Source organism: Chiloscyllium plagiosum, unplaced genomic scaffold, assembly GCF_037043375.1.
Source record: "Chiloscyllium plagiosum isolate Xiang-an unplaced genomic scaffold, Cpla_swu_hap1 HiC_scaffold_5, whole genome shotgun sequence".
Lineage (NCBI taxonomy): Eukaryota > Metazoa > Chordata > Chondrichthyes > Orectolobiformes > Hemiscylliidae > Chiloscyllium > Chiloscyllium plagiosum.
In genome coordinates, this window is record NW_028270143.1 from 79955089 (window position 1) to 79976321 (window position 21233).

General features: G+C 39.7%; 1 protein-coding gene across 10 annotated transcripts in view; it reads right to left on the reverse strand.

Moving 5' to 3' along the window:
• Window positions 1–21233, reverse strand: part of steap2 (STEAP family member 2, metalloreductase) — a 64929-nt gene that overhangs the window by 23843 nt on the left and 19853 nt on the right. For 4 of the 10 annotated variants that reach the window (XR_015757228.1, XR_015757229.1, XM_043690367.2 and 1 more), the window contains exons 2-6: window positions 17724–18892; window positions 12177–12274; window positions 11925–11999; window positions 9765–10272; window positions 3252–3779 (exon numbers count right to left, since the gene is read on the reverse strand). Coding sequence is in view for 8 of the 10 variants with exons in the window: in XM_043690367.2 (XP_043546302.1) it covers window positions 3252–3779; window positions 9765–10256 (1020 nt within the window). In the remaining 2 variants the exon portion in view is untranslated. The remainder of the gene's footprint in view (window positions 1–3251; window positions 3780–9764; window positions 10273–11924; window positions 12000–12176; window positions 12275–17723; window positions 18893–21233) is intronic. The other 6 variants (XM_043690364.2, XM_043690365.2, XM_043690361.2 and 3 more) reach the window with 6 other exon arrangements.

The following is a 21233-nucleotide window of genomic DNA, read 5'->3' on the forward strand; positions in this document are numbered from 1 at the left end:
TTGAACTATAACCTGGTGTTGTGTGATTTTTAACTTTGACTTTCAGTAAGGGAGACTTGCAGGACAACCCAAGAAGCTCTGGTCCTAGAAATCTTGGCTTGAGACTGGAATATATTTATTCACTCTCCTCCTTCTTTCTTAAATAATGGGATTATATCTGCTAATTTCTAATCAGCAGGAACCTTTCCACAGTCTATAGACTCCATCATTCCATCCAGTTTCTCTATTGTTAATTCCTTCAACATTCTGGGATGAAGCTCATGTGGTTCAAGCCATGTAGTTCAACTCTCAAATCAGCTTTTTTTTAAAGTTCCATGGTGTATAACTCTATAATCCTAAAGTCTTTTAGTTCCTAGTTGTGAGTCTTTTCATTGCATTTTTTGTTAAAACGTTTGTAATTACTTTGATAAAGGCAGATACAAAGTAACTGTTTCATGTCTCTGCATTTATCTGTTCGCCAGTATAAAGGTTCGTGACTCATTTTAATGGACCAATATTTGTCCTTATTAACTGTGTTCTTTTCATGTATCGATGGAAGCTTTTACAGTCAACCTTTTTTTTGCTAGCTAGCATTCATATTGTGTTTTCCTTTTCTCTGTCAGTTTCTTGGTTGTCCTTTTCTGGTTCCTAAACTGCTTCCAATAATTCAGGCTTACCATTATATCTGGTATTTTTATAAGCCACATCCTTTGATCCAATCTTTCCCTCCTGTTTTGTGCCTCAGAGATTTGTTCTATTTCGTATTTTTTTTAAAAAATATTAACCATTGTCTGGTCCTAGACCAAATTTTTCATGTATTTTCCTCAATTTACCATAATCAGCTTGCCTTTCATACCATCATAGTTTCTTTCGTTCAAATTTAAGATCTGACTTTCAGAATGAATTATGTCACATTCAAATTAAATGCACCATTATATCTCATTATGATCACTATTTCCCAAAATACTCCTGCTCAGTAATCTTTAGCCTTTTCTCATTACATAACACTAACTCCAAAACTGCCTGATTCCTAAATACTTGCTCAGACCTCTGTGCCAGACAACCATTTCACACACAGTCCATTAATTCATCCTCCACAGTCATTGCGCTGACTTGGTCAACTCAATCTATATGCAAATTGATGTCACCCATTGTTACTAGTTTACTCATGCTATATACATCTCTAATTTCCTGATGTATGACATGCCCTACATTAGCATAATGGGTTGAAGGTGTATAAACAGTTCCTAGCAATGTTTGCTTCTCCTTGCTGTTTTTGGTTATCCCAAACTTACTCTGCAGCTTGATCCTTCAAATTAAAATTCTCTCTTTCTACCTCTTATTAGGGGTAATACTCTGCCTCCTTTACCTTTTTGCTTATCAATCCTAGATGTAGAATATCAAATGAACATAGGTTCAACTGTTCAAATACTCTAAATAAGACAACCTCCTTGTCTCTCGATTAGTTGAGTAAGCCTGCTCCAAATGCAATTGTGTCCTTCGTTAAATACAGAGACCAAAACTATTTTGGCTTTACACCACTGCAGCAAAGCATCCCTGCTTTTGTATTCCATTTCCTTTGCAATAAGCAACATTATTTCATTGGCTATAGTTGCACATCAAGTTTCTGTGAGTCATGTACTAGGAACATGTGTTCACTGGTACATCAGAGTTTTGCAATCTCTTTCCATTTAAAAAGTACTTTCTTTTGCTAAATTTCTTGCCAAATTGACACTTTCTGACATTATACTCCACCAAGTAAATTTTTGCTCATTCATTTAACTTATCTATATCTCTTTGCAGTGCCTATATTATGATAACAGAGACACTATAAATGGCTTCATTGGTCAGGATTGGGGCTGACAGAATTATCCCAAGTTCTCACTTCTGCTAGAAAGTGCCAAGGTGTGGATGTTGGCTAAGCACAATAATGATCTCAGCTGTAGTACTTCCAGTGGTTAAACATAGCTTATGCCACAATTTTTCACAGTGAACTTCACAAAAGCATGAGTTTTCCATTTGTCTGGGCCAAGTATTTGAGAACACGCTGTTCAAAATATTGTGTTTCACGCTGTGCTCTGCATTGGGGCGGCACAGTGGCTCAGTGGTTAGCACTGCTGCCTCTCAGCGTCAGGGACCCAGGTTGATTCCAGCCTTGGGCGACTGTCTGTATGGAGTTTGCACATTCTCTCCGTGTTTGCGTGAGTTTCCTCGGGGTTCTCCGGTTTCCTCCCACAGTCCAAAGATGTGCAGGTTAGGTGGATTGGTCATGCTAAATTGCCCATAGTGTTAGGTGCATTAGTTAGGGGTGAATGTAGGGGAATGGGTCTGGGTGGGTTGCTCTTCAGAGGATCGGTGTGGACTTGTTGGGCCGAAGGGCCTGTTTCCACACTGTAGGGAATCTAATCTAATTGGATTGTTTTTTTCATTTTGCATTGGAACATGTAAGATCCTAGATAAGCTTATACAGTTAATTTTGAGAAATAAGTCTTTCCCAAGATGGAAGAGTCAGGAATGATACCCAGGTTATTGCTTGGTTAAGATTATTCAGCAATTCCTGGGGGGTCAAGCTTGGCCTCTGCCTAAAGTTGATGCAAATAAATGAAGTTATTAAGTGGTATGAGAATGAATTATTCTAGTTTCCCATCTCATTTTCCCCTATCCTTGTTGAGCAGCCCCAATGTAGAGATGCTGAGAATAGATAACATTGTTAACCAGTTTCCAGATTCTCTGTGAACTGTGTGCCAGCTGTGGCCAGGTGTGCCAGCTGAAAATGAAGCATCAACTGTGTGCCAGCTGTGGCCAGGTGTGCCAGCTGAAAATGAAGCATCAAAAGTTACACTTCCATATTTTTGGTACTTCTGGCCCAGGACATTTTCAGCTGAGTTTGAAATCTACTGGTTTACAATTTCTGTCCACAGCTAGGAAGTCTTGGTCACACAGTCAGATTCAGGTTTGCAGAACTGCAGCTGCTCTTTTCTTTGCTGGGCCTAAAAAGAGAGTAGTGAAGGCAGAGAATAGGCAAAAGGGGAGTGGAGGTTTGTGAACATATTTTCACTTGGTCGCCTTATGGCTTGTGAGAGCTTGTTTAAAACAGTGGAATCAATGGACTGGGAATTGGCCAGCTAACATGTTGACCACAGCAGATTAATGATCCAGGGCCAGCTTGAAAGCAGGAAAGATGGTAACATCATCTCAGGAAATGAAGGGAAGAAATAAGGTAAATAACATAGGCTTTTAAGAAGAAGCTAGGCTCAGATTATTTGCTTTACCTGTTGATAAGCCATATTGAGGAAGAAGTATCGTTCTGAGCGACGCATTGGAAGGCAGAGACTGTAGATGGTGTGAACTGAGGCAAAAAAGAAACTCAAAAGCCCCAACTGCTTACGACACTGCAGCCAATGTTCCAGCCAGGGAGGAAAACGACGATATTTAGTTCCAGAATTCAGCTGGAAAGCAGATGCCAACAAACCTGCCAAGTATACAAGTGAGAGGAGAGTAATCGCAACCACAGGCAAGGTCTTGTTCACCATTTCAATTGGAATTTTATAGAAGTCACTCTGTTTGTTCTTCACATAGGGGTGAACAATGTCTCGGATGAATGAATATATATAGAAGAATATGGATAAGCCAATTGCCACAAGCACGGGGCCTTTCCAGAGGGTAAAGAGATGAAGGGGCATGTTTTCAATCTCCTTTGCTGAAGCCAATGTTCCCATATCAACTGGGGTAAAGTCCAGCTGCCGAACAAGTTCAATGATCTGCTGCCGGGCTTCCACCACATTGCTGCAAATGTAAATCTGATAGACAACAGACAATTAAAAAAAGTATCAATGCTTTTGAAGGCAACATTTTTTTAACATAATCATTAAACACAAACTTATTTTTGTGCTGACCTATTGCAAGCTAAAATAAAATTTTAGATTCTTAAATCAAGAATCACAGTAACCAAGTCACTTTACCACAATCTTCTTTATAAACAAAACAAAGAGAAAATATAACAACAACTTCACGTATTTTAAAAATATTAAGAGATTTTGTTCCATTCTTAATTATAGAAGACTTTTGATCAGAAAAGAAAGACCTAACTTTAGGAAATGGAACTGAATTTATCTGGCAAAAAATCAACGAATTGTAACATGGAATGCAACCTTCTGTTCTCGCTGCCTGTGAACCAGATTTATAGTAGGGATGGTGGTTAACCTGAATCGACCACTTTCCCATCTCCACCATAATTAATGTCTGGACAGGAACGCCTATGATCAACATTCCTACTTGTTGCCAATTGAAGTACTTTAATTACCATTCTGTCAGACTACTCTTCAACATTAGTGAGCTGATGCAAGAGTTCAATGACAGTGCTTTCAAATGACACTTCCAAAGATGTAACTTGCTCACTGATGCTCAGTTTGAATACGACCACACCAATTGGCTCCTGACCTCATCACAGCCTTGGTCCGAATATGAACAAAAGGGGTTGAATTCTAGAAGTGAAATGACAGTGACTGTTCCAGTCATTAAGGTAGCTTTTGACTGAGCGTGGTATCAAGGGTCCTTTGCAAAATTGGAGTCAATGGGCATCAAGGGGCAAACCTTCTGCTGACTAGAGTCATACCTGGCACAATGGAAGGTGATTGTGGCTGCTGGAGGTCAGTCATCTCAGCTCCAGGATATCTCTGCAGGAGTTCCTCAGGTTAGTCATGTAGGTCCAATCATCTTCAGCTGCTTCATCAATCAACTTCTCTCCATCATAAGGTCAGAAGTGGGGATCTTTTACTGATGATTACATAATATTCAGCACTTCCGTGGGTTGGGGGGCATATCATGGTGGCTTTTTGCTAAATTTCTATTCCACAATGTAATGTGAAGATTTTGGTTGCAAACTTTACAGTTGGATAAAGTTATATACTACAGAGCTCCATATTGTAGCACTAATGACCTCCTTCAGAAACTCCATGGCACATTGTGTCAGGGCAATAACATAAATTAAATAACATCAATTAAAATTAAATTTTTTGATATTTCCCACAGGTCATTTGTTCATGCATCCTACATAGATATCACTGTTTTGAGAGTCCTTGAGGCCTGACTTTAAATGTGAAGGTAACATGGGAGAGCACAAATGCAGTATTGTTAGCAAGCTCAGCAAGAACTACAACCTCCAGCGGCTACCACACACAGCCTCCAGAGGAAGGAGCAGCAGGTGAAGATCTCCGAAGAAGGTAGAGGAGACGAGTTAACTCCATATCTACAGACCTTACTATTATTTTCTACAGTTCTTGGAAAGACAATGCGGCTGCTAGTTGGGTGCCCCAGGCCACGATTATTGAACTGTGCGATCTACTGGAGGAGGTCTTGTGTTCAAAAGGATGGGATGGCAATTCCAGCGGCTATCACATCACAACTACCTTGAAGTTTTATGCAAACGGCTTGTTCTAAGGAGTAACTGGAGAACTGTGCAGCGTCCCCAATTCTTGACACATAAATGCATCTGAGATGTTATTGAAGATATTTTCTCCAGATCACAACTATTCATATCCATCTCCCATGACAAGGGGAGTCAATCAGCTTGGGCAGCAGGATTCTCAACCATCTCTGGTTTTCCTTCGGTGCAGAGCATTATCATCTGTACCCATGTTATTTTGACAGTGCCCTATCATTGACCTGCATCTCCTTGTCAATGGAAAAGTCTTCCACTTCATCAATGCTCAAGTTATATATGCCCATTAATGCCAGGTTTTGGGTTTAGGCACTAGATATCCTGAGTGCTGCAATGGTATTTATATACTAGACAGTTCACCAGTTTATGTTTCCTTCAAGATCTTTGGAGCATACAGGAATGGCTGCTGGGAGACAAGGCTTTCCCTGTTCAAAAGCAGAATGAGAACCTTAACGGGAGAGACCTTCAAGAGCGCATAGCAGACAATGCATCATTGAGCCCAAGAGGTAAGAGAGAACCTAATTAAATCCACTTCCAGGATGAATAGCCAGGTTTCAATCTTATTTAATTGTGTTAATATGGCAAGCAGCCCCTGCTTAGTACAAACAACACGTGGATCTTGCTTTTGTTGCAGTCTCTCACCTTTTCTGTTGCTGAACAAATATTTCACGATCCATCTGAGTGTGCACTTCATATCTTTGAACCTACTTTCAAGCTTCCACACATTACAAGTCCTACTGACCATTACGGAAAGAGCAGCAGTGCATCAGTACAGTAACATTATTAGTGCCAAGTTTAGGTAGTTTTTAATGCTTCAGTTAACATATCTATCTTAGTTTGCAGGAAAATCTCTCATGATATCTAGCAGGTTGAATATAATACCAAGGTATTTTCTTTTGACCCTTCCACTATCGGCTAGCCTTCATAGTTTCAGACGGAACACAGATTGCTAGATTGCCCGACAGCTGGAGTTGAGAGAAGCAACTTTGTGCAGCTTTTTTTAGCAGATCACTGCGTTATTAGGGAGATGGACATGTGAGTTCATTGTACATCTTCTAGCCTTGAATGACAGTGTGCTCCCTTAAAAAGATGATGGACAGAATGGAATTTTCCCTCCAGTGGTGTATGTAATTATCACTGATTCCGTACACTCCTTGATATGATGGGGGTAAGCATGGAATGATGTATGCCAAGCCCTAGTACAATAATTGCATATTGTGTTTGCCTCAGTGTCCACCTTAAATGCAGCACCTTGGCTGCAGTCACTAACATCACAGCTCAAGGATACCTTCGTCTGAGGCTATCTGCTGTCAAGGAGTTGGTTGCTTGTCAGTTGCTAAATAGAGTCATAGAGATGTACAGCACGGAAACAGACCCTTTGGTGCAACTCGTCCATGCCGACCAGATATCCCAACCTAATGTAGTCCCACCTGCCAGCACCCGGCCTATATCCCTCTCAATCCTTCCTATTCATATACCCATCCGGATGCCTTTTAAATGCTGCAATTGTACCAGCCTCCACCACTTCCTCTGGCAGCTCATTCCATACACGCACCACCCTCTGCCTGTGCTTGGCCAGTACAAATTCTTTCATCCTTATCATGTCTGAAGAGGCTGTTGTCTCTCACATGGATGTGACTTAACCAGATCCACTACTTCAAATGACATTACAGCAGTAATTTTAACAGTCTAACTCAAAATACATTTACAATGGTATTTCATCTATGACACCTGTGCACCTCAAGTTCTTTTTTTCCTCTCCCTTCCTTTACTTCTCAGTCCTAACTTCCACAGTGGGATTGGAGGGAGCTGCTCTGTTGATAGTTCGGTTCTGCTGGAAGACTTGGGGGTCCTTCCTGGGGTATTTGGACTTAGAAGGCCCAGTCCTACTCAGACATGTCCTGCCCAGATGCAGGGTCACCCCTCTCAGCTTGAACTGCTGCTGTTTGGGAATCACAGGAGGTGGAAAGGTGGAAGGGAAGGGCACTGCTGGACTGTTCTGAAGGGAAGTTTCTGGGGGTTTTGAATGTGTCTCTTCCTCTGTGTTATTGCTGGTACCATCCTGTCTCCCTGAGTGAAAGGATGATCTGGAGTGAGGTCAAAGTCTGTCGTCTCCTTGTTGGCATTAATGCTGAATACCTATGGTTACAATGATGGGAGGGCAAGTCCAAGCAAAAATCTGGCAGATTCTGAGCGTGCTGGATCTGGGTCTCCATGATGATCACTATTCTGCCAATGGAGACATACTGACGCATACATGTTGGAGCTAGCACAGTCTGATAACATTGAAAGACTCTGTCATCCTACTGTTTAACTAGTAAGTTCCTCTGACAAACCTGCCTGTTGCCTGTCTGTGCATTTTAACAAAATCAATAATAGCTGATACTTGAAATTGTCTTTTGCCTGCAGCTGAGTTGGTGCCTGGTCTCCGGCAGCCCTCTGGGCACCAAAGATATGGGCTGTTTCCCCTTGATAGCTGTGGTGACTTATTAATGATGTATTCAGAACACTGTCCTCCCAAATCTAATCTTACTGCAGAGAAATCATGGCATTAACCTGGGTTGTTATCTCAATCCAGGCTGGCTGTGTTTGGTGGCATTGTCTCCTGCAGCAAGAAAAAGCACTGCCCTCCTCTCCACCATTCCATTTACCAGAACTCCAGAACCCTGTCTCAAAGTGGAGAACTATCTTGCCTTTCGGGTTATTCCTTCAGTGATAATAGTGGAGCACTGCAACGTGAAGGGCTGTTTCTGGCATCTGAAGTAGTGTATGGGTGAGATTTAAGTATGGTATCAGTAACATCAATACTTGCAGGTCCTGGTAGTGGTGAGCCCTTCTGCCTCTTCTGTCATGCAATTACATGACAGGGGTGCTAATATCCCAGTTGGAAAGTTAGACTGGCAGAGAGCAGAGCATTGTAAAAGAAACGCCACTGTGAGCCATGCAGACTGTGTACCATCACAAATACTTTAATGGAAAATGGGAACATTTAGTCCTTTGACTTTGGAGGTTTACTTATTACAAAATAACATATCTTTAAAAATGTAGCTTAGTTTATAAAATGTAGTTTTGGCCTGACAGTAAAATGACTTTAGCACTGGTTAGAGAAAATTGATCTCTTCATTATTAGCTTTAGACGTGAGTCTGAGCTCAACGGGTATATGCTTGCTTCTGTCACATGATAATGGATTTAACTCTGGTCCAGACACCTCAGCAGACCAATCCAATCTGACACTTTAGATGAGATATTAAACTGAAGCTCTATATGTGCAGTCAGCTCTTTTAAAATATCCCCTGACAATATTCAACAGCAGGACTCCCCGGGTTCTGATGTATAACTATTCTTTTAAGCCAAAATCATGAAAGTGTATTTTTGGTCAATAATAATAGCAATAGTAATTGGGATCTTGCTGTGTGCAAACCAGCTACCATATTCTACTACTCCTCAAAGTACTTTTCTGGTAGTGACGCACTTTGGGATATCCTGAAGATATGAAAGATATTAAATAATTGATAGCTAATCTTTATAAAAATGTGGTAAAGTGAACTTTTAGGTGAATCGTAAATTCCTAAAGAAAATCTATTAAATTTTACCAACAAGAGTCAGCAACCGCGACAATACACACTGGCAAAATTCTATTAACCTGATTTCTGGTCAAAAACAGTTCTCTAGATTTGCAAATTACATGAAGGATAAAAATACATGACCCAGTTTCTTCACTGTACTATCACACAGTGCAAACTTGTTTCTTTGATAATGAATACATGGATTTTATTTTATGACACTCATTCTTGGTGTATGGGTATTGCGGGCAATGCCATCATATTTGCCAATCCCTGGCGGTGAACCAGGCACAATTGAGTAACTTGTAGGGCTTTTTCAAAGGCATTTATGAGTCAACTATATCAATGCTGGTCTAGAGACAAATATAGTCCGAACAGGGCAGGGGTGGTAGATTTCATTCCCTGAAGAACATTGATAAATTATTTGGTTTAATTCTAATTATGAAGAGTAGGGAAGAAAACATTTTGAACCACAGGCCAAATAGACAAAGAAGTAAAAGCACTTAAACTGGGACTAAACACATAAGTTTAGTACCATTGCATTGGTTAAAGATTAAAGTCAATGTTTTGTGGAATTAAAATATTTTGTTTCAAAGGTGGTGGAGTAGATTTACTTAAAACAACTTCTTTGATAACATGGGTTGCATATCTAAATGTGGGAGCTTGAGTTTGATGAATGCTGAATTCTCAGTATTTTTAACTCATGCTAATTCGAACAGTAATTGACCAGATATCAGAGTTTTGCAACTGGTTTGAAATGGCCAACCTAGCGCAATCATACCTGTCGGTTAGCATCTTTTGGACCAAACTGCAGTGCCCAGGCAGATATTACATTAAAGCCTTTTACCACAGTGGAATTTGGAAATAGTGAAGCAAGGTACTCTGCGTTGGCTTCTGGGTATTGGTTTATTCGTACATTGTTACTCACATCCACGAGGATTTTGCCTATTAGTAAGTGCTTGAGGTCCCATAAGGAGGTATAGTGCTCTCGATGCATAGCAACAAATATAAGATTGGTTTTCAAAACAGCATCTTCCTGATGCACAATTTCAACAACTGGAGGGAAGAACCCAACAGCTCGTTTGGGGTTTCTGCTCCCTATTACAACAGCGTACCCAGATCGGATTAATCTGATTGCAAGTGATTTTGCAAAGTCTCCACTTCCTAAAATCCCTATGGTAGACTTGGATGCTTCCTTAAAGCCACTCATGTCATTCGGTAAGAAGGTCTCACTGGCGTCTTTCATATTCCTCATAATGGAGATGGAATCCATTGCTGAAAGACAGAAACTGTTATGATGGGTTGGGAGAGGAGAGAAGAGAAAAGGAACACAATTATTCCAATACATTAACATTTCACAGATGCTTTACTTATTTATATGTTTGATGATTGCAAAAAAAACGAATGACAGATTTTGAAGGATATTTTTGATAAATATTCTGAATTGTATTGAACTTAACTGTATCTGTAATTTGGTTGAAATCCTATTATTGGATTTGAAAAGGACAACTCCAAAAGCAGAAATTACACTTCAAAATACTCCAAAGGATTGGTCACATATTTCAAAAGGGACCATCACATTCGTCCATTGCCCTTTTCCTGAGATTATATATACTATAATTCCACTCACTTAGCCCTACTCATAAATGCACACACACAGACTGCTGGTAACATAATACATCCCATTCTTTTCCAGTCTACTTAAATAGACAGCTAGGGATTAGACATGTGACAACCTGCATGAATTCTAACACCTCTTTCAATGTCAATATTTAAAATAATATTTCAGATAAGAAAATTGTGAAATTTTACTTCCTTTCTGAAGAACTGAATATTGCTGTAAAACTGTCACCTGCTTATTAAACTTAAACTTTATCATGGACATTTAGTAGATCTCCAAGTCCATACAAATTTTCACTATTGCAGTCTGTTTGACAGAGGACATACTCCTTGTTTTTATTCATCTCACTACACTGACCTCAAACCAAGTCAGTAACCAAAGTACCATGACCCCATATGCAATCATCTCACATAAATCTTAGATGCAGAGAATTCCAAAGACAACAACAGCATGTGCCATATTTAGGTTATTTTTGTCATAATGATGAGGAAATAATACAAACTTTATAATGAAAATGGATACTATGGACTTAAATATTGATCTCACTAACTAGATATTCAAACATGTTTTCAGATCGTCCAGTGCTTTATGCTTCAAAACATCATTTAAGATGTGTCTGGACAGATGCATGAGTAGGTGGGGAGCAGAGGGATACAGATGCTTAGGAATTGACCGACAGGTTTAGACTGTACATTTGGATTGGCTCAGGCTTGGAGGGCCGAAGGGACTGTTCCTGGGCTGTAAATTTCCTTTGATCTTTGTTCTTTATCACAAGCACAACATAACACATGCATTTTATACCCCATATTCAATGAGAAAGTTTTTTGAATTCAGCCCTAGCAATGCAACTTCAAAACATAAAGCAGAAGATCATTCCTCTTACTCTCACTGGGCACTATAATCACAGCATAGATACTAATCAATTCACTGAGGCAAGTTCGAAGTAAACTTGAAGTCAGACTGGTTACTGATGAAAATATTAACTGCTTAATGCATGACACAGACATACTGTCCATTTCTGCAGCATCAAGCAGATGGCTAAATGCAGCAACTGATTTGAATTTTTCATGTATTAGCATTAATATATTTTCAACATACAGACACAGATCCACTGACTTATAATTACAAAACTGCACCACTCTTTAACAGATGATTACGTTAATTTTATGAAAAGAAATAGTGAAAATTGTGAGTACGTAGGAAATAATACTTACCTCAAAAATCATCAAACATTTTTACCCACTTTAATACAAAGTGGGGAAGAGCAGCAAAAGACAACAAATTGCATCTATGAGCAGAAAGCAGGAATTTCTTACTGACCTTGTTGTAAAGGCTCACCACCTCTTTTACTGATCTCTCCGCATAAATACTAGGTATGCTTAAAGGAAATATGATCTGGTAGGGAAGAAAAGAGGTCATTATTAACATTAGGATGCATTTGTGACTTTGAGAAATATTTTCCTTGTCCTGAATGACTGTTTTCTATTTTGAAGAGAACACCAGGGACTCATCTGCATGCATCCAGTGTTCTGTCCAGCATCGCGTCACAGATCTACAGACTGAGTCATTTACCAGCCCCACGTTTTCTTTCTCCTGCCCTCTTGTCTCTCCTTCATTTTCTTTTGACTCGGGGATTCATTAATGAATCTTAAATATTGGTTCAGCAATTACTGTCAATGGAAAAACCATAATAACCTTCAGTTTTAGATCATTACAAAAAGTTAAATTCATATTACATTTGGATTAGCAATAGACATTCATTATATCAAGACACTTTTAACTAACATCTAACAAATAGTACATGCAGGAACTATAACTTCACAGTTATTCTACTTTAGTCTTAGCTCCAATTACAATAGATTCAACTGCATATTGTCTGTTTTGTTTGATAAATACATTACAAATTAGCAATTGATTGAATTAATTACCGTCCATTGCCCTGCAAAAAACTAATAAATTAACAACATAAAACAAAAACACGATATAACTTGAGGCACTGCACACATTTTTGTTGCAGGTATCAGAAAGAATGGTAGAGAAAACTGACACGAAAATCCAGAATCACAAAACCATTATTCCATGACACATGATATAGATTTTTAATTGAACAGTCGTTTTATTATTACAAGCTTTTAGTGTTTTGGCACTGGAACTATTTAGTGCATTGTGCTTATGAGACGGAGGTGGGAGAAGAACAGATCAAATACTCAAAAATTAATTCCCTAATATTCAAATTTTCAATAAATATACTTCACCTTAGCACATAGAACAGTACAGCACAGGATCAGGTCCACCATGTCTGTGCTAACCATGATGTTTTTCTAACCTAATCCCATTTGTCTGCGCATGTCCCATCTGTATCCCTTCATTCCCTGCCAGTTCATTTGTCTGTCTAACTGCTTCTTAAATGTTGCTATTGTATCTGCTTCTTTCAATTCACCCGGCAGTACATTCCAGGCACCTACCACCCTCTGTTGCCCCACACATCTCCATTTTAACTTTCCCCCTCTCACCTTAAACCTATATTCCTCATATTTGACATTTTCATCCTGGGAAAAAGACTCTTGACTATCTCTGCCCTCATAATTTTACATACTTCTATCAGGTCACCCCTCAGCCTCCAATGCTCTAGTGAAAACAATGCAGTTTGTCCAACCTCTCCTTATAGTTAAATCAGGTAATGTCCTGTTAAATCACCTTTGCACCCTTCCTATAGTGCAGCAACAGAAATGCAGACAATACTCTAAATGTGGCCTAACTAAAGTTGCAACATGACTTGCCAACTTTTATACTCAATGTTGAAGCTGAAGAAAAATGCCTTTCTTTACCACCTTTTCAGTGGTGTGTTGCCACTTTCGGGGAGCTATGGATTTGTACCCAAAGATCCATCTGAAATCAATGCTCCTAAGGGTCCTGCCATTTACTGTATAATTTCCTGTTGCATTTGACCTCTCAAAATATATCGTCTCACATTTGTCCACCTGCTTTCTCAGCCCAACATTCCAACTATATTCTTTGATAACCTTCCCCATTATCCACAACTTCACCGATTTTTGTGTCATCTGCAAAATTACTAATCACACCACCTACATTGTCATACAAATCGTTTATATTTATTACAAACAACAGAGGTCCCAATACTAATCATTGTGAACACCACTGGTCACAGATCACCAGTCAGAAAACTATTCCTCCACAGCTCACCCGCTGTCTTCTATGATCAAGCTGATTTTGTAACCAACTTACCAACTCACCATGGATCCCACATTATTTAATCTTCTGGACCAACCATTCATGAAGTTAGTAAAATTCTTTACTAAAGTTCACTTAAACAACATCTGTGACTTGCTCTCATCAATCGTCTTTGCCATTTCCTCAAAAAACTCAAATTTGTGAGACAAGACCCCCCTGCACAAAGCCATGCTGACTATCCCTCGTGAGTCCATTCTTTTCCAAACGTGATTAATCCTGTCCTAAGAATCTTCTCCAAGAATTTCCCTACCACTGATGTAAGGCTCACTGGCCTATAATTTATGGGATTATCCTTGTTGCCCTTTTTAAACAAAGGAATAATGTTGGCTATCCTCCAGTCTTCGGGGACGTTTCCTGTAGCTAAAAATGCTCCAGCAATCTTCTTCCTTGCCTCTGATGAAGAGTCATCTAGACTCGAAATGTTAGCTTGCTTTCTCTCCATGGATGCTGTCTGACCTGGTGTAATTTCCAATATTTTTTTGTTTTCAGTTCCTCCCTTGCCTCACTTAGTATCCTGAGATAGTCCCATAAGACATTGAGGACGTATCTACCTTAACATTTTTCAAAACATCAACATCTCCTCCTTAGTATAAACATGCCCTAGAATTTCAACATACCCTCCCGTCACGTGAATACCAACATTAAGGACCTCACACACTCCCTCTGGCTCCACACATAAATTCCCTCCTTTGTCTTTGAGTGGACCAATCCTTTCCCTAGCTACCTTCTTGCTCCTAATTCCTTGCCAGGGTGAGAAATTCCCTGGGATTCTCCTTAATTCTACTTGACAAGGAATTTCATAACCAAATTTAGCCATCCTAATTCCTTGTTTAAGTTTTCTCCTGTTTCATTTATATTCGTCAAGGACCTTGTCTGATTTCATTTTCCTTAAACATAAGTATGCTTCTTTTTCCTTTTTGATTAAATATTCAATATCTCTTGTCATAGAATCATACAGTCAGAATCATACAGCAGAGAAACAGATCCTTTGGTCCAATCAGTCCATGTCGACTATAATCCCAAGCTAAACTAGTCTCACCTGCCTGTACTTGGCCCACATCCCTCCAAACATTTCTTATTCATGGGCTTATCCAAATATCTTTTCAACATTGTAACTGTATCGACATCAACCACTTCCCCTGGAAGTTCATTCAACACGTAAACTACTCTCTGCGTAAAAAAATTGCCCTCAAGATTTTAAAAAATCTTTCTCCACCTCGTCTTGAAATCCCCCACCCTAGGGAAAAGACACCTGCTATTCACCTTATCTATACCCCTCACAATTTTATAAACCTCTGTGAGATCACCCTCTCAACCTCCTACACTCAAGTGAATAAAGTCCTAGACTAACCATGCCCCTCATGATCCCCTTAACTCACACCCTCCATTCCTGGCAACATCCTGGTAAATCTCTTCTGAACCCTCTCCAGCTTAATAAAATCCTTCCTCTAAGCGGGCAACCAGGACTGCACACAGTACTCCAGAAGAGACCTCATCAACATCATAAACAATCTCAAGATAACTTCCAAATTTCTGTACTCAAAGGTCTGAACAATGAAGGCAAGTGTGCTAAACATTTTTAATCACCTGCAAGCTTCAAAATATTATGGACCTGAACCCTAGGTTTCTCTGTTCTGCAACTCTACCTAAGGCCCTACTTTTAATTGTATAAGTCCTGCCATTGTTTGTTTTACCAAAATGCAATACCTCATATTTATTCAAATTAAACTCCATCTGTCAATCCTCAGTCCATTGACCTAATTGACTGAGATCTCTTTGCAATCTTACATAACCTTCTTCACTGTCCACAATTTTAGTGTGATCGCAAACTTACTAACTTACAAGCTATATTCTATCTAAATCATTTATATAAATGACAAACAATGGCTTTGTGCATGGGAAATCATGTCTCACAAATTTGATTGGGTTTTTTGAAGAAGTAACAAAGAAGATTGATGAGGGCAGAGTGGTAGATGAGATCTCTATGGACCTCAGTAAGGCGTTCGATAAGGTTCCCCATGGGAGACTGGTTAGCAAGGTTAGATCTCACGGAATACAGGGAGAACTAGCTGCTTGGATACAGAACTGGCTTAAAGGGAAAGACAGAGGGTGGTGGTGGTGGAGGGTTGTTTTTCAGGCTGGAGGCTTGTGACCAGTAGAGTTTCACAAGGATCAGTGCTGGGTCCTCTACTTTTTGCCATTTACATAAATGATTTGGATACGAGCATAAGAGGTATAGTTAGTAAGTTTGCAGGTGACACCAAAATTGGAGGTGTAGTGGACAGTGAAGAAGGTTACCTCAGATTACAACAGAATCTTGACCAGATGGGCCAATGGGCTGAGAAGTGGCAGATGGAGTTTAATTTAGATAAATGTGAGGTGCTGCATTTTGGGAAAGCAAATCTTAGCAGGACTTATACACTTAATGGTAAGGTCCTAGGGAGTGTTGCTGAACAAAGAGACCTTGGAGTGCAGGTTCATAACTCCTTGTAAGTGGAGTCGTAGATAGGATAGTGAAGAAGGCGTTTGGTATGCTTTCTTTGATTGGTCAGAGTATTGAATACAGGAGTTGGGAGGTAATCTTGCAGCTGTACAGGACGTTGGTTAGGCCACCGTTGGAATACTGCGTGCAATTCTGGTCTCCTTCCTATTGAAAAAATGTTGTGAAACCTGAAAGGGTTCAGAAAAGATTTACAAGAATGTTGCCAAGGTTGGAGGATTTGAGCTACAGGGAGAGGCTGAACAGGCTGGGGCTTTTTTCCCTGGAGCGTCTGAGGCTGAGGGGTGACTGTATAGAGGTTGACAAGATCATGAGGGGCATGGATAGGATAAATAGACAAAGTCTTTTCCCTGGGGTGCGGGAGTCCAGAACTAGAGGGCATAGGTTTAGGGTGAGAGGGGAAAGATATAAAAGAGACCTAAGGGGCGACGTTTCCATAGAGGGTGGCACGTGTATGGAATGAGCTATACACGTGGTGGAAGCTGGTATAATTGCAACATTTAAAAGGCATCTGGATGGGTATATGAACAAGAAGGGTTTGGAGGGATATGGGGCAGGTGCTGGCAGGTGGGACTCAATTTGGTTGGGATATCTGGTCAGCATGGACTGGTTGGACCGAAGGGTCTGTTTCCATGCTGTACATCTCTATGACTGGCTGCTCCCCTTTCATTATACAGGTTAATTCTAAAAACATAAAAGTTTTGCCCTAAAGTCTCATCTGTTTACATATAAACAAAAAGGCCTCCCAATACCCCTTTCTCTTTGTATCAAACTAGTAGATTTGGACCCCTCTGAAAAAAACCAAGGACACAGTATCCTTGAGAAAAGGAACAACTTTGAAAAAAATGGACCAGCTTTTTGACATGTCTTCTGATCCACTGCTGATCCCATTACTGCAGAATACATACTGAGACATCTTTCAAATGAACCAACTGTATGAATGAATTCAATTCTTCAACATCAATCTAACTCTTCAGTCTGGTGTCAATGGACAGTAATAATTATATTCTGAATGAGGATATTCTGCATTTGAGCTGTTTAAAAAAATAATCTATGAAAAATTTTACAATGGGATTTTCGATATTTGTCATTCTGGTGAGCATTTAAGGCAGTTTGATGGACCACAAATAAATTAAATATATGTTATATTCAATAAGCAGATGGAATATTTTCAAAAGGCATAATTTAATACATACTACAATCACAGAGCTGTGCATCAGAATTATTACAGCACAGTAGGAAGCCATTCAACTCACTGTCTCTCCAAGTCACATCTCTGGAAATTGGGTTTACGATTGTGACATTGGGAGACACACTTCCATCATTTGCAGGTATAATCTACTACAGTGGCAAGTAATTTTACTCACTTTGTTTCTAGACATATTTCATTCATACTTTGTAATGTGAGACTCAAGCGCATGGACTCAAACGCATGGACAGCCCAAAAACCATGACGTCAGGATTCTTTATTCCATTGGTATCTGGCCTTTACAAATATGCAGTGAAATGAAACAATTATGTGATTAGCAAGTTTGATTGTGCTATGGTGGCTAGAATGTTTGGGTCCACATTACTTGCAGCATGCTCTTCTTGCATTACCGATCCAGGAAAATGGCAAGTTTCGGGTGACAGCCAACATTTCTTCAAGATAACCTCCTCAGCTTTTATTGATGCTTTCCATGGGGTCCAGTCTGTGCAGCAGATCACCACATTGCAGTCTACTGTGGTCAGGTCTCCAGGAGTTGTACGATCAGCAGCATTTTCAGTTGCTGCTTCCCAGCCAGTCATCTCTGAGCCATCTACCAGGAGTAGGCTTCCTCATATTGCATATATTCCCTGGATTCACAACCAACTCCAGGGTACTCATTGTTTTGCTCTTCCGTATGAGCCATCAGGCATCCCAACTTCAGGTTCCATTATACAATTTTAGCCTGAAACAACTCCCACTCAATGAACTGTTTTCTGAGGCTGCTCTCCAGCCTATTGGTTCAATAATATTGGTGCGACCATGTGTGTTTGATGACTCAGTAGGATTCAGGATACCGGGCTTATTCTGACCACTAATACTGATTTGGAGGAATACTCTTGCTCTGATTGGGGAAAGTCAGTCCAATCAGCACTTCTATTATTCAATCAATTTTCTTCTTAGTGTTCCTTTCTTGGCTCTCGTGGATGCCATCTTGAACTCCTAGGTTAGCTCATGTGATGCTTAGCTATTCATTCATTTACCTGTCCATTTCCATCAGTAGATGTGGTGAGCACAAGGAGATGGAAGGTCTGGGTCTTGTCCAAAGAAAAGATAGCCTGTGGGTGAGGACAGGGTGCCATTCCAAAACAAACCATGTCCAGGAGCCACTCAGGCTATTTTTGATACACAACAGTCATGCAGAGTATGGTTGAATTATTTTCACTGTTCACTTCCTCTGGATGATCGGGCGTGGAGCCTCTCTTGGCAATGCCATAGACCTTGCAAAGCATCTGGAGGATCTTGCTCTCAAAGTTGTGACCCTAGTCACTCTGAATCAGATGTGGGTACCTGAATGGATAAACGAATCACACTCACATTAGGTCAAGTCCCTTTTGAAGAAATGCCACCTACTGCCTGGCTCTATACAGGATGCATAAATAGTTTCACATTTGGTGATAAGATGTGGCCAATGCGCTGGTTAGTGCCTCTGTATCTGACTGTAGTGGTGGCTGTTCCACCATGAATGCCACTTACTCCCTTGGGTTGAGGCCGTTGGATGCCATAACTAGCTGTGCATCTTTCATCCATCTTTAACCACTGGTACATCGGTCTGTCCAGTAAGCTGAAGTATTCAAATTGAATATGCATGCAAGAATACAGTTCCCTTCCTCCGTAGCATCAAGAGAATACGTGTGTGTTTTATCTGAAGGGCCAATTTCCACTGCTGATGCCTGAGACTTCAAATATACTGAAACTGCTTTAGCTTACCTCACAGATAATACCAGATTCTACTCCTCCACGATCTACTGCATTTCGACCAAGCAACTTTCAACGTCAACCATCATAGCTTGATGCATGTGCTATGTAACCTTGCCATCACAGAAGACCCGAAGATCATAAATCAGGGATTCTTTATTCCACTGGAGTTTAGGCATTTACAAACATGAAGGGAAATTGAAGTTAAATTTGGAAAACTGAATTTATATGGAATTAAACAAGTACCTCACATCTGGATGAGGAAACCTTTTGGCTGTCTCATGCTCTAGCCATGGGCCTCTTTTTGACAAGTGCATCCTTTCTCCAGACAGGTTCTGCATGAACTCCACTGTTTGGCACCCTCCCTCTCCATTGACACTTGCTGGAGGCCCTATTCCATTTTGAAACTCCGGTTAATTTCAAATGTAACCCCAAGTGCCTTGTTAGCTTTACTGTCAGGCTGCTAGGCACCCCATTAACAAGGCACCATCAGCCTAATCACACCTGGCAAGAGAAAATTTACGTTGATTTTATCAATGTTTTTATTAAGGTAAAAGAAGTAAATATTTGCAATAATGCTTTTATCTCTGGACAATCATTACAGGTTTGAATTTAATTTAATCTACCAGTATCAGCAAGTCACATTTTGCAATGTGGGAACTTGAGGGTGCACTGTTCTAACTAAATTGAATGAAATAAGAATTACCATGCATATAAAGGTAAATTTTTTATATATAAAAGAAAAAAGTGCTGTTTTTGAATTTATTAATTTCATATCGAAACTATCCACCAATCAATGCAATCTCCAAGCACCATGGATGTATCAGGAACTGAGAAATGCCATCTGGCTCTTCAAATAACACCACCTCTGAGAAGCAATTCAAAACTACTCCCAATGGCTTGCTCCATAGTGACTTCGCAACTTGATATGTACAAGAGACTGAATAAATTGAACGACATTGCAGTTATGGCGTAAAAAGTGTAAGTATTTTATATATAATATATATATATCTCCCAATACATGTGACAATAATAAATCAAATCAAATAATATCATTTAGTCCAGGGAAGTGATTTTGAACTATAGGCTAGTGGATTTTCCTCTGTATATGTGAGTTTAATAATTAACTTGTCAGGATTTCTAAAGCCAGGCATGTTTAAAAATTTTACATGAGAGAGGGAGTCCATGGAGGGCTAATGGGAATTTGTTTGCAATAGAAAGGTTTTACGAGCAGACAGAGTAAATATTGAGGAGAGTTTTCTTGCCTTCAGTTTACAAAGGTCAGGATCTTTTCTTTCTTCAGAAAATAACTCATAGCTTGAAAAGCTTTTACTTTCAGTTCACAAAGGTCCTGGATGAAGTTTGATATGAGACCCTTACTATTGTTCTTTTATTTTCCTTGCATTTTTTCATGGAACTGCAAGCCAAAATTAGGGTTAGTTAAACATTGAATAGCTGCATGTTGTTTTTAAAAAAGGAAGAAAACCAAACACACGTTTGTTGTTGGTGGCTGGTTTGCAAGATAATACAACTTGCTTACTAACCAAAGGATCACAGTGGAGTATTCAACTGCATGTATCATCATGCGGAGATCTGGCAGCTGACTGCATGTTGAGTTAGTCAATCAAAGGAATACCAATACTAACTACTAAACTACTGAGAATACTAATTAAAAAGAAGAACAGAAGGGAGTAAACTGGCCCTGACTGGTTTTGGTGGGTACAGAGTCATTGTGAAAGCTGTGGGATCGGCTGCTGCATTTTACTTTCTAGTTTCTATTGAAAAAGAATAATCAGATGTTCCAAGAAAAGAATCCCGGTGTGTAAGAAATACATAAATAATACATAATACGTAAGAAATAGATAAATAATTCTGGAAGTTTATCGACAGTCCACACTTGTCAGTCACTTTGAAATTAGACATACATAAATGT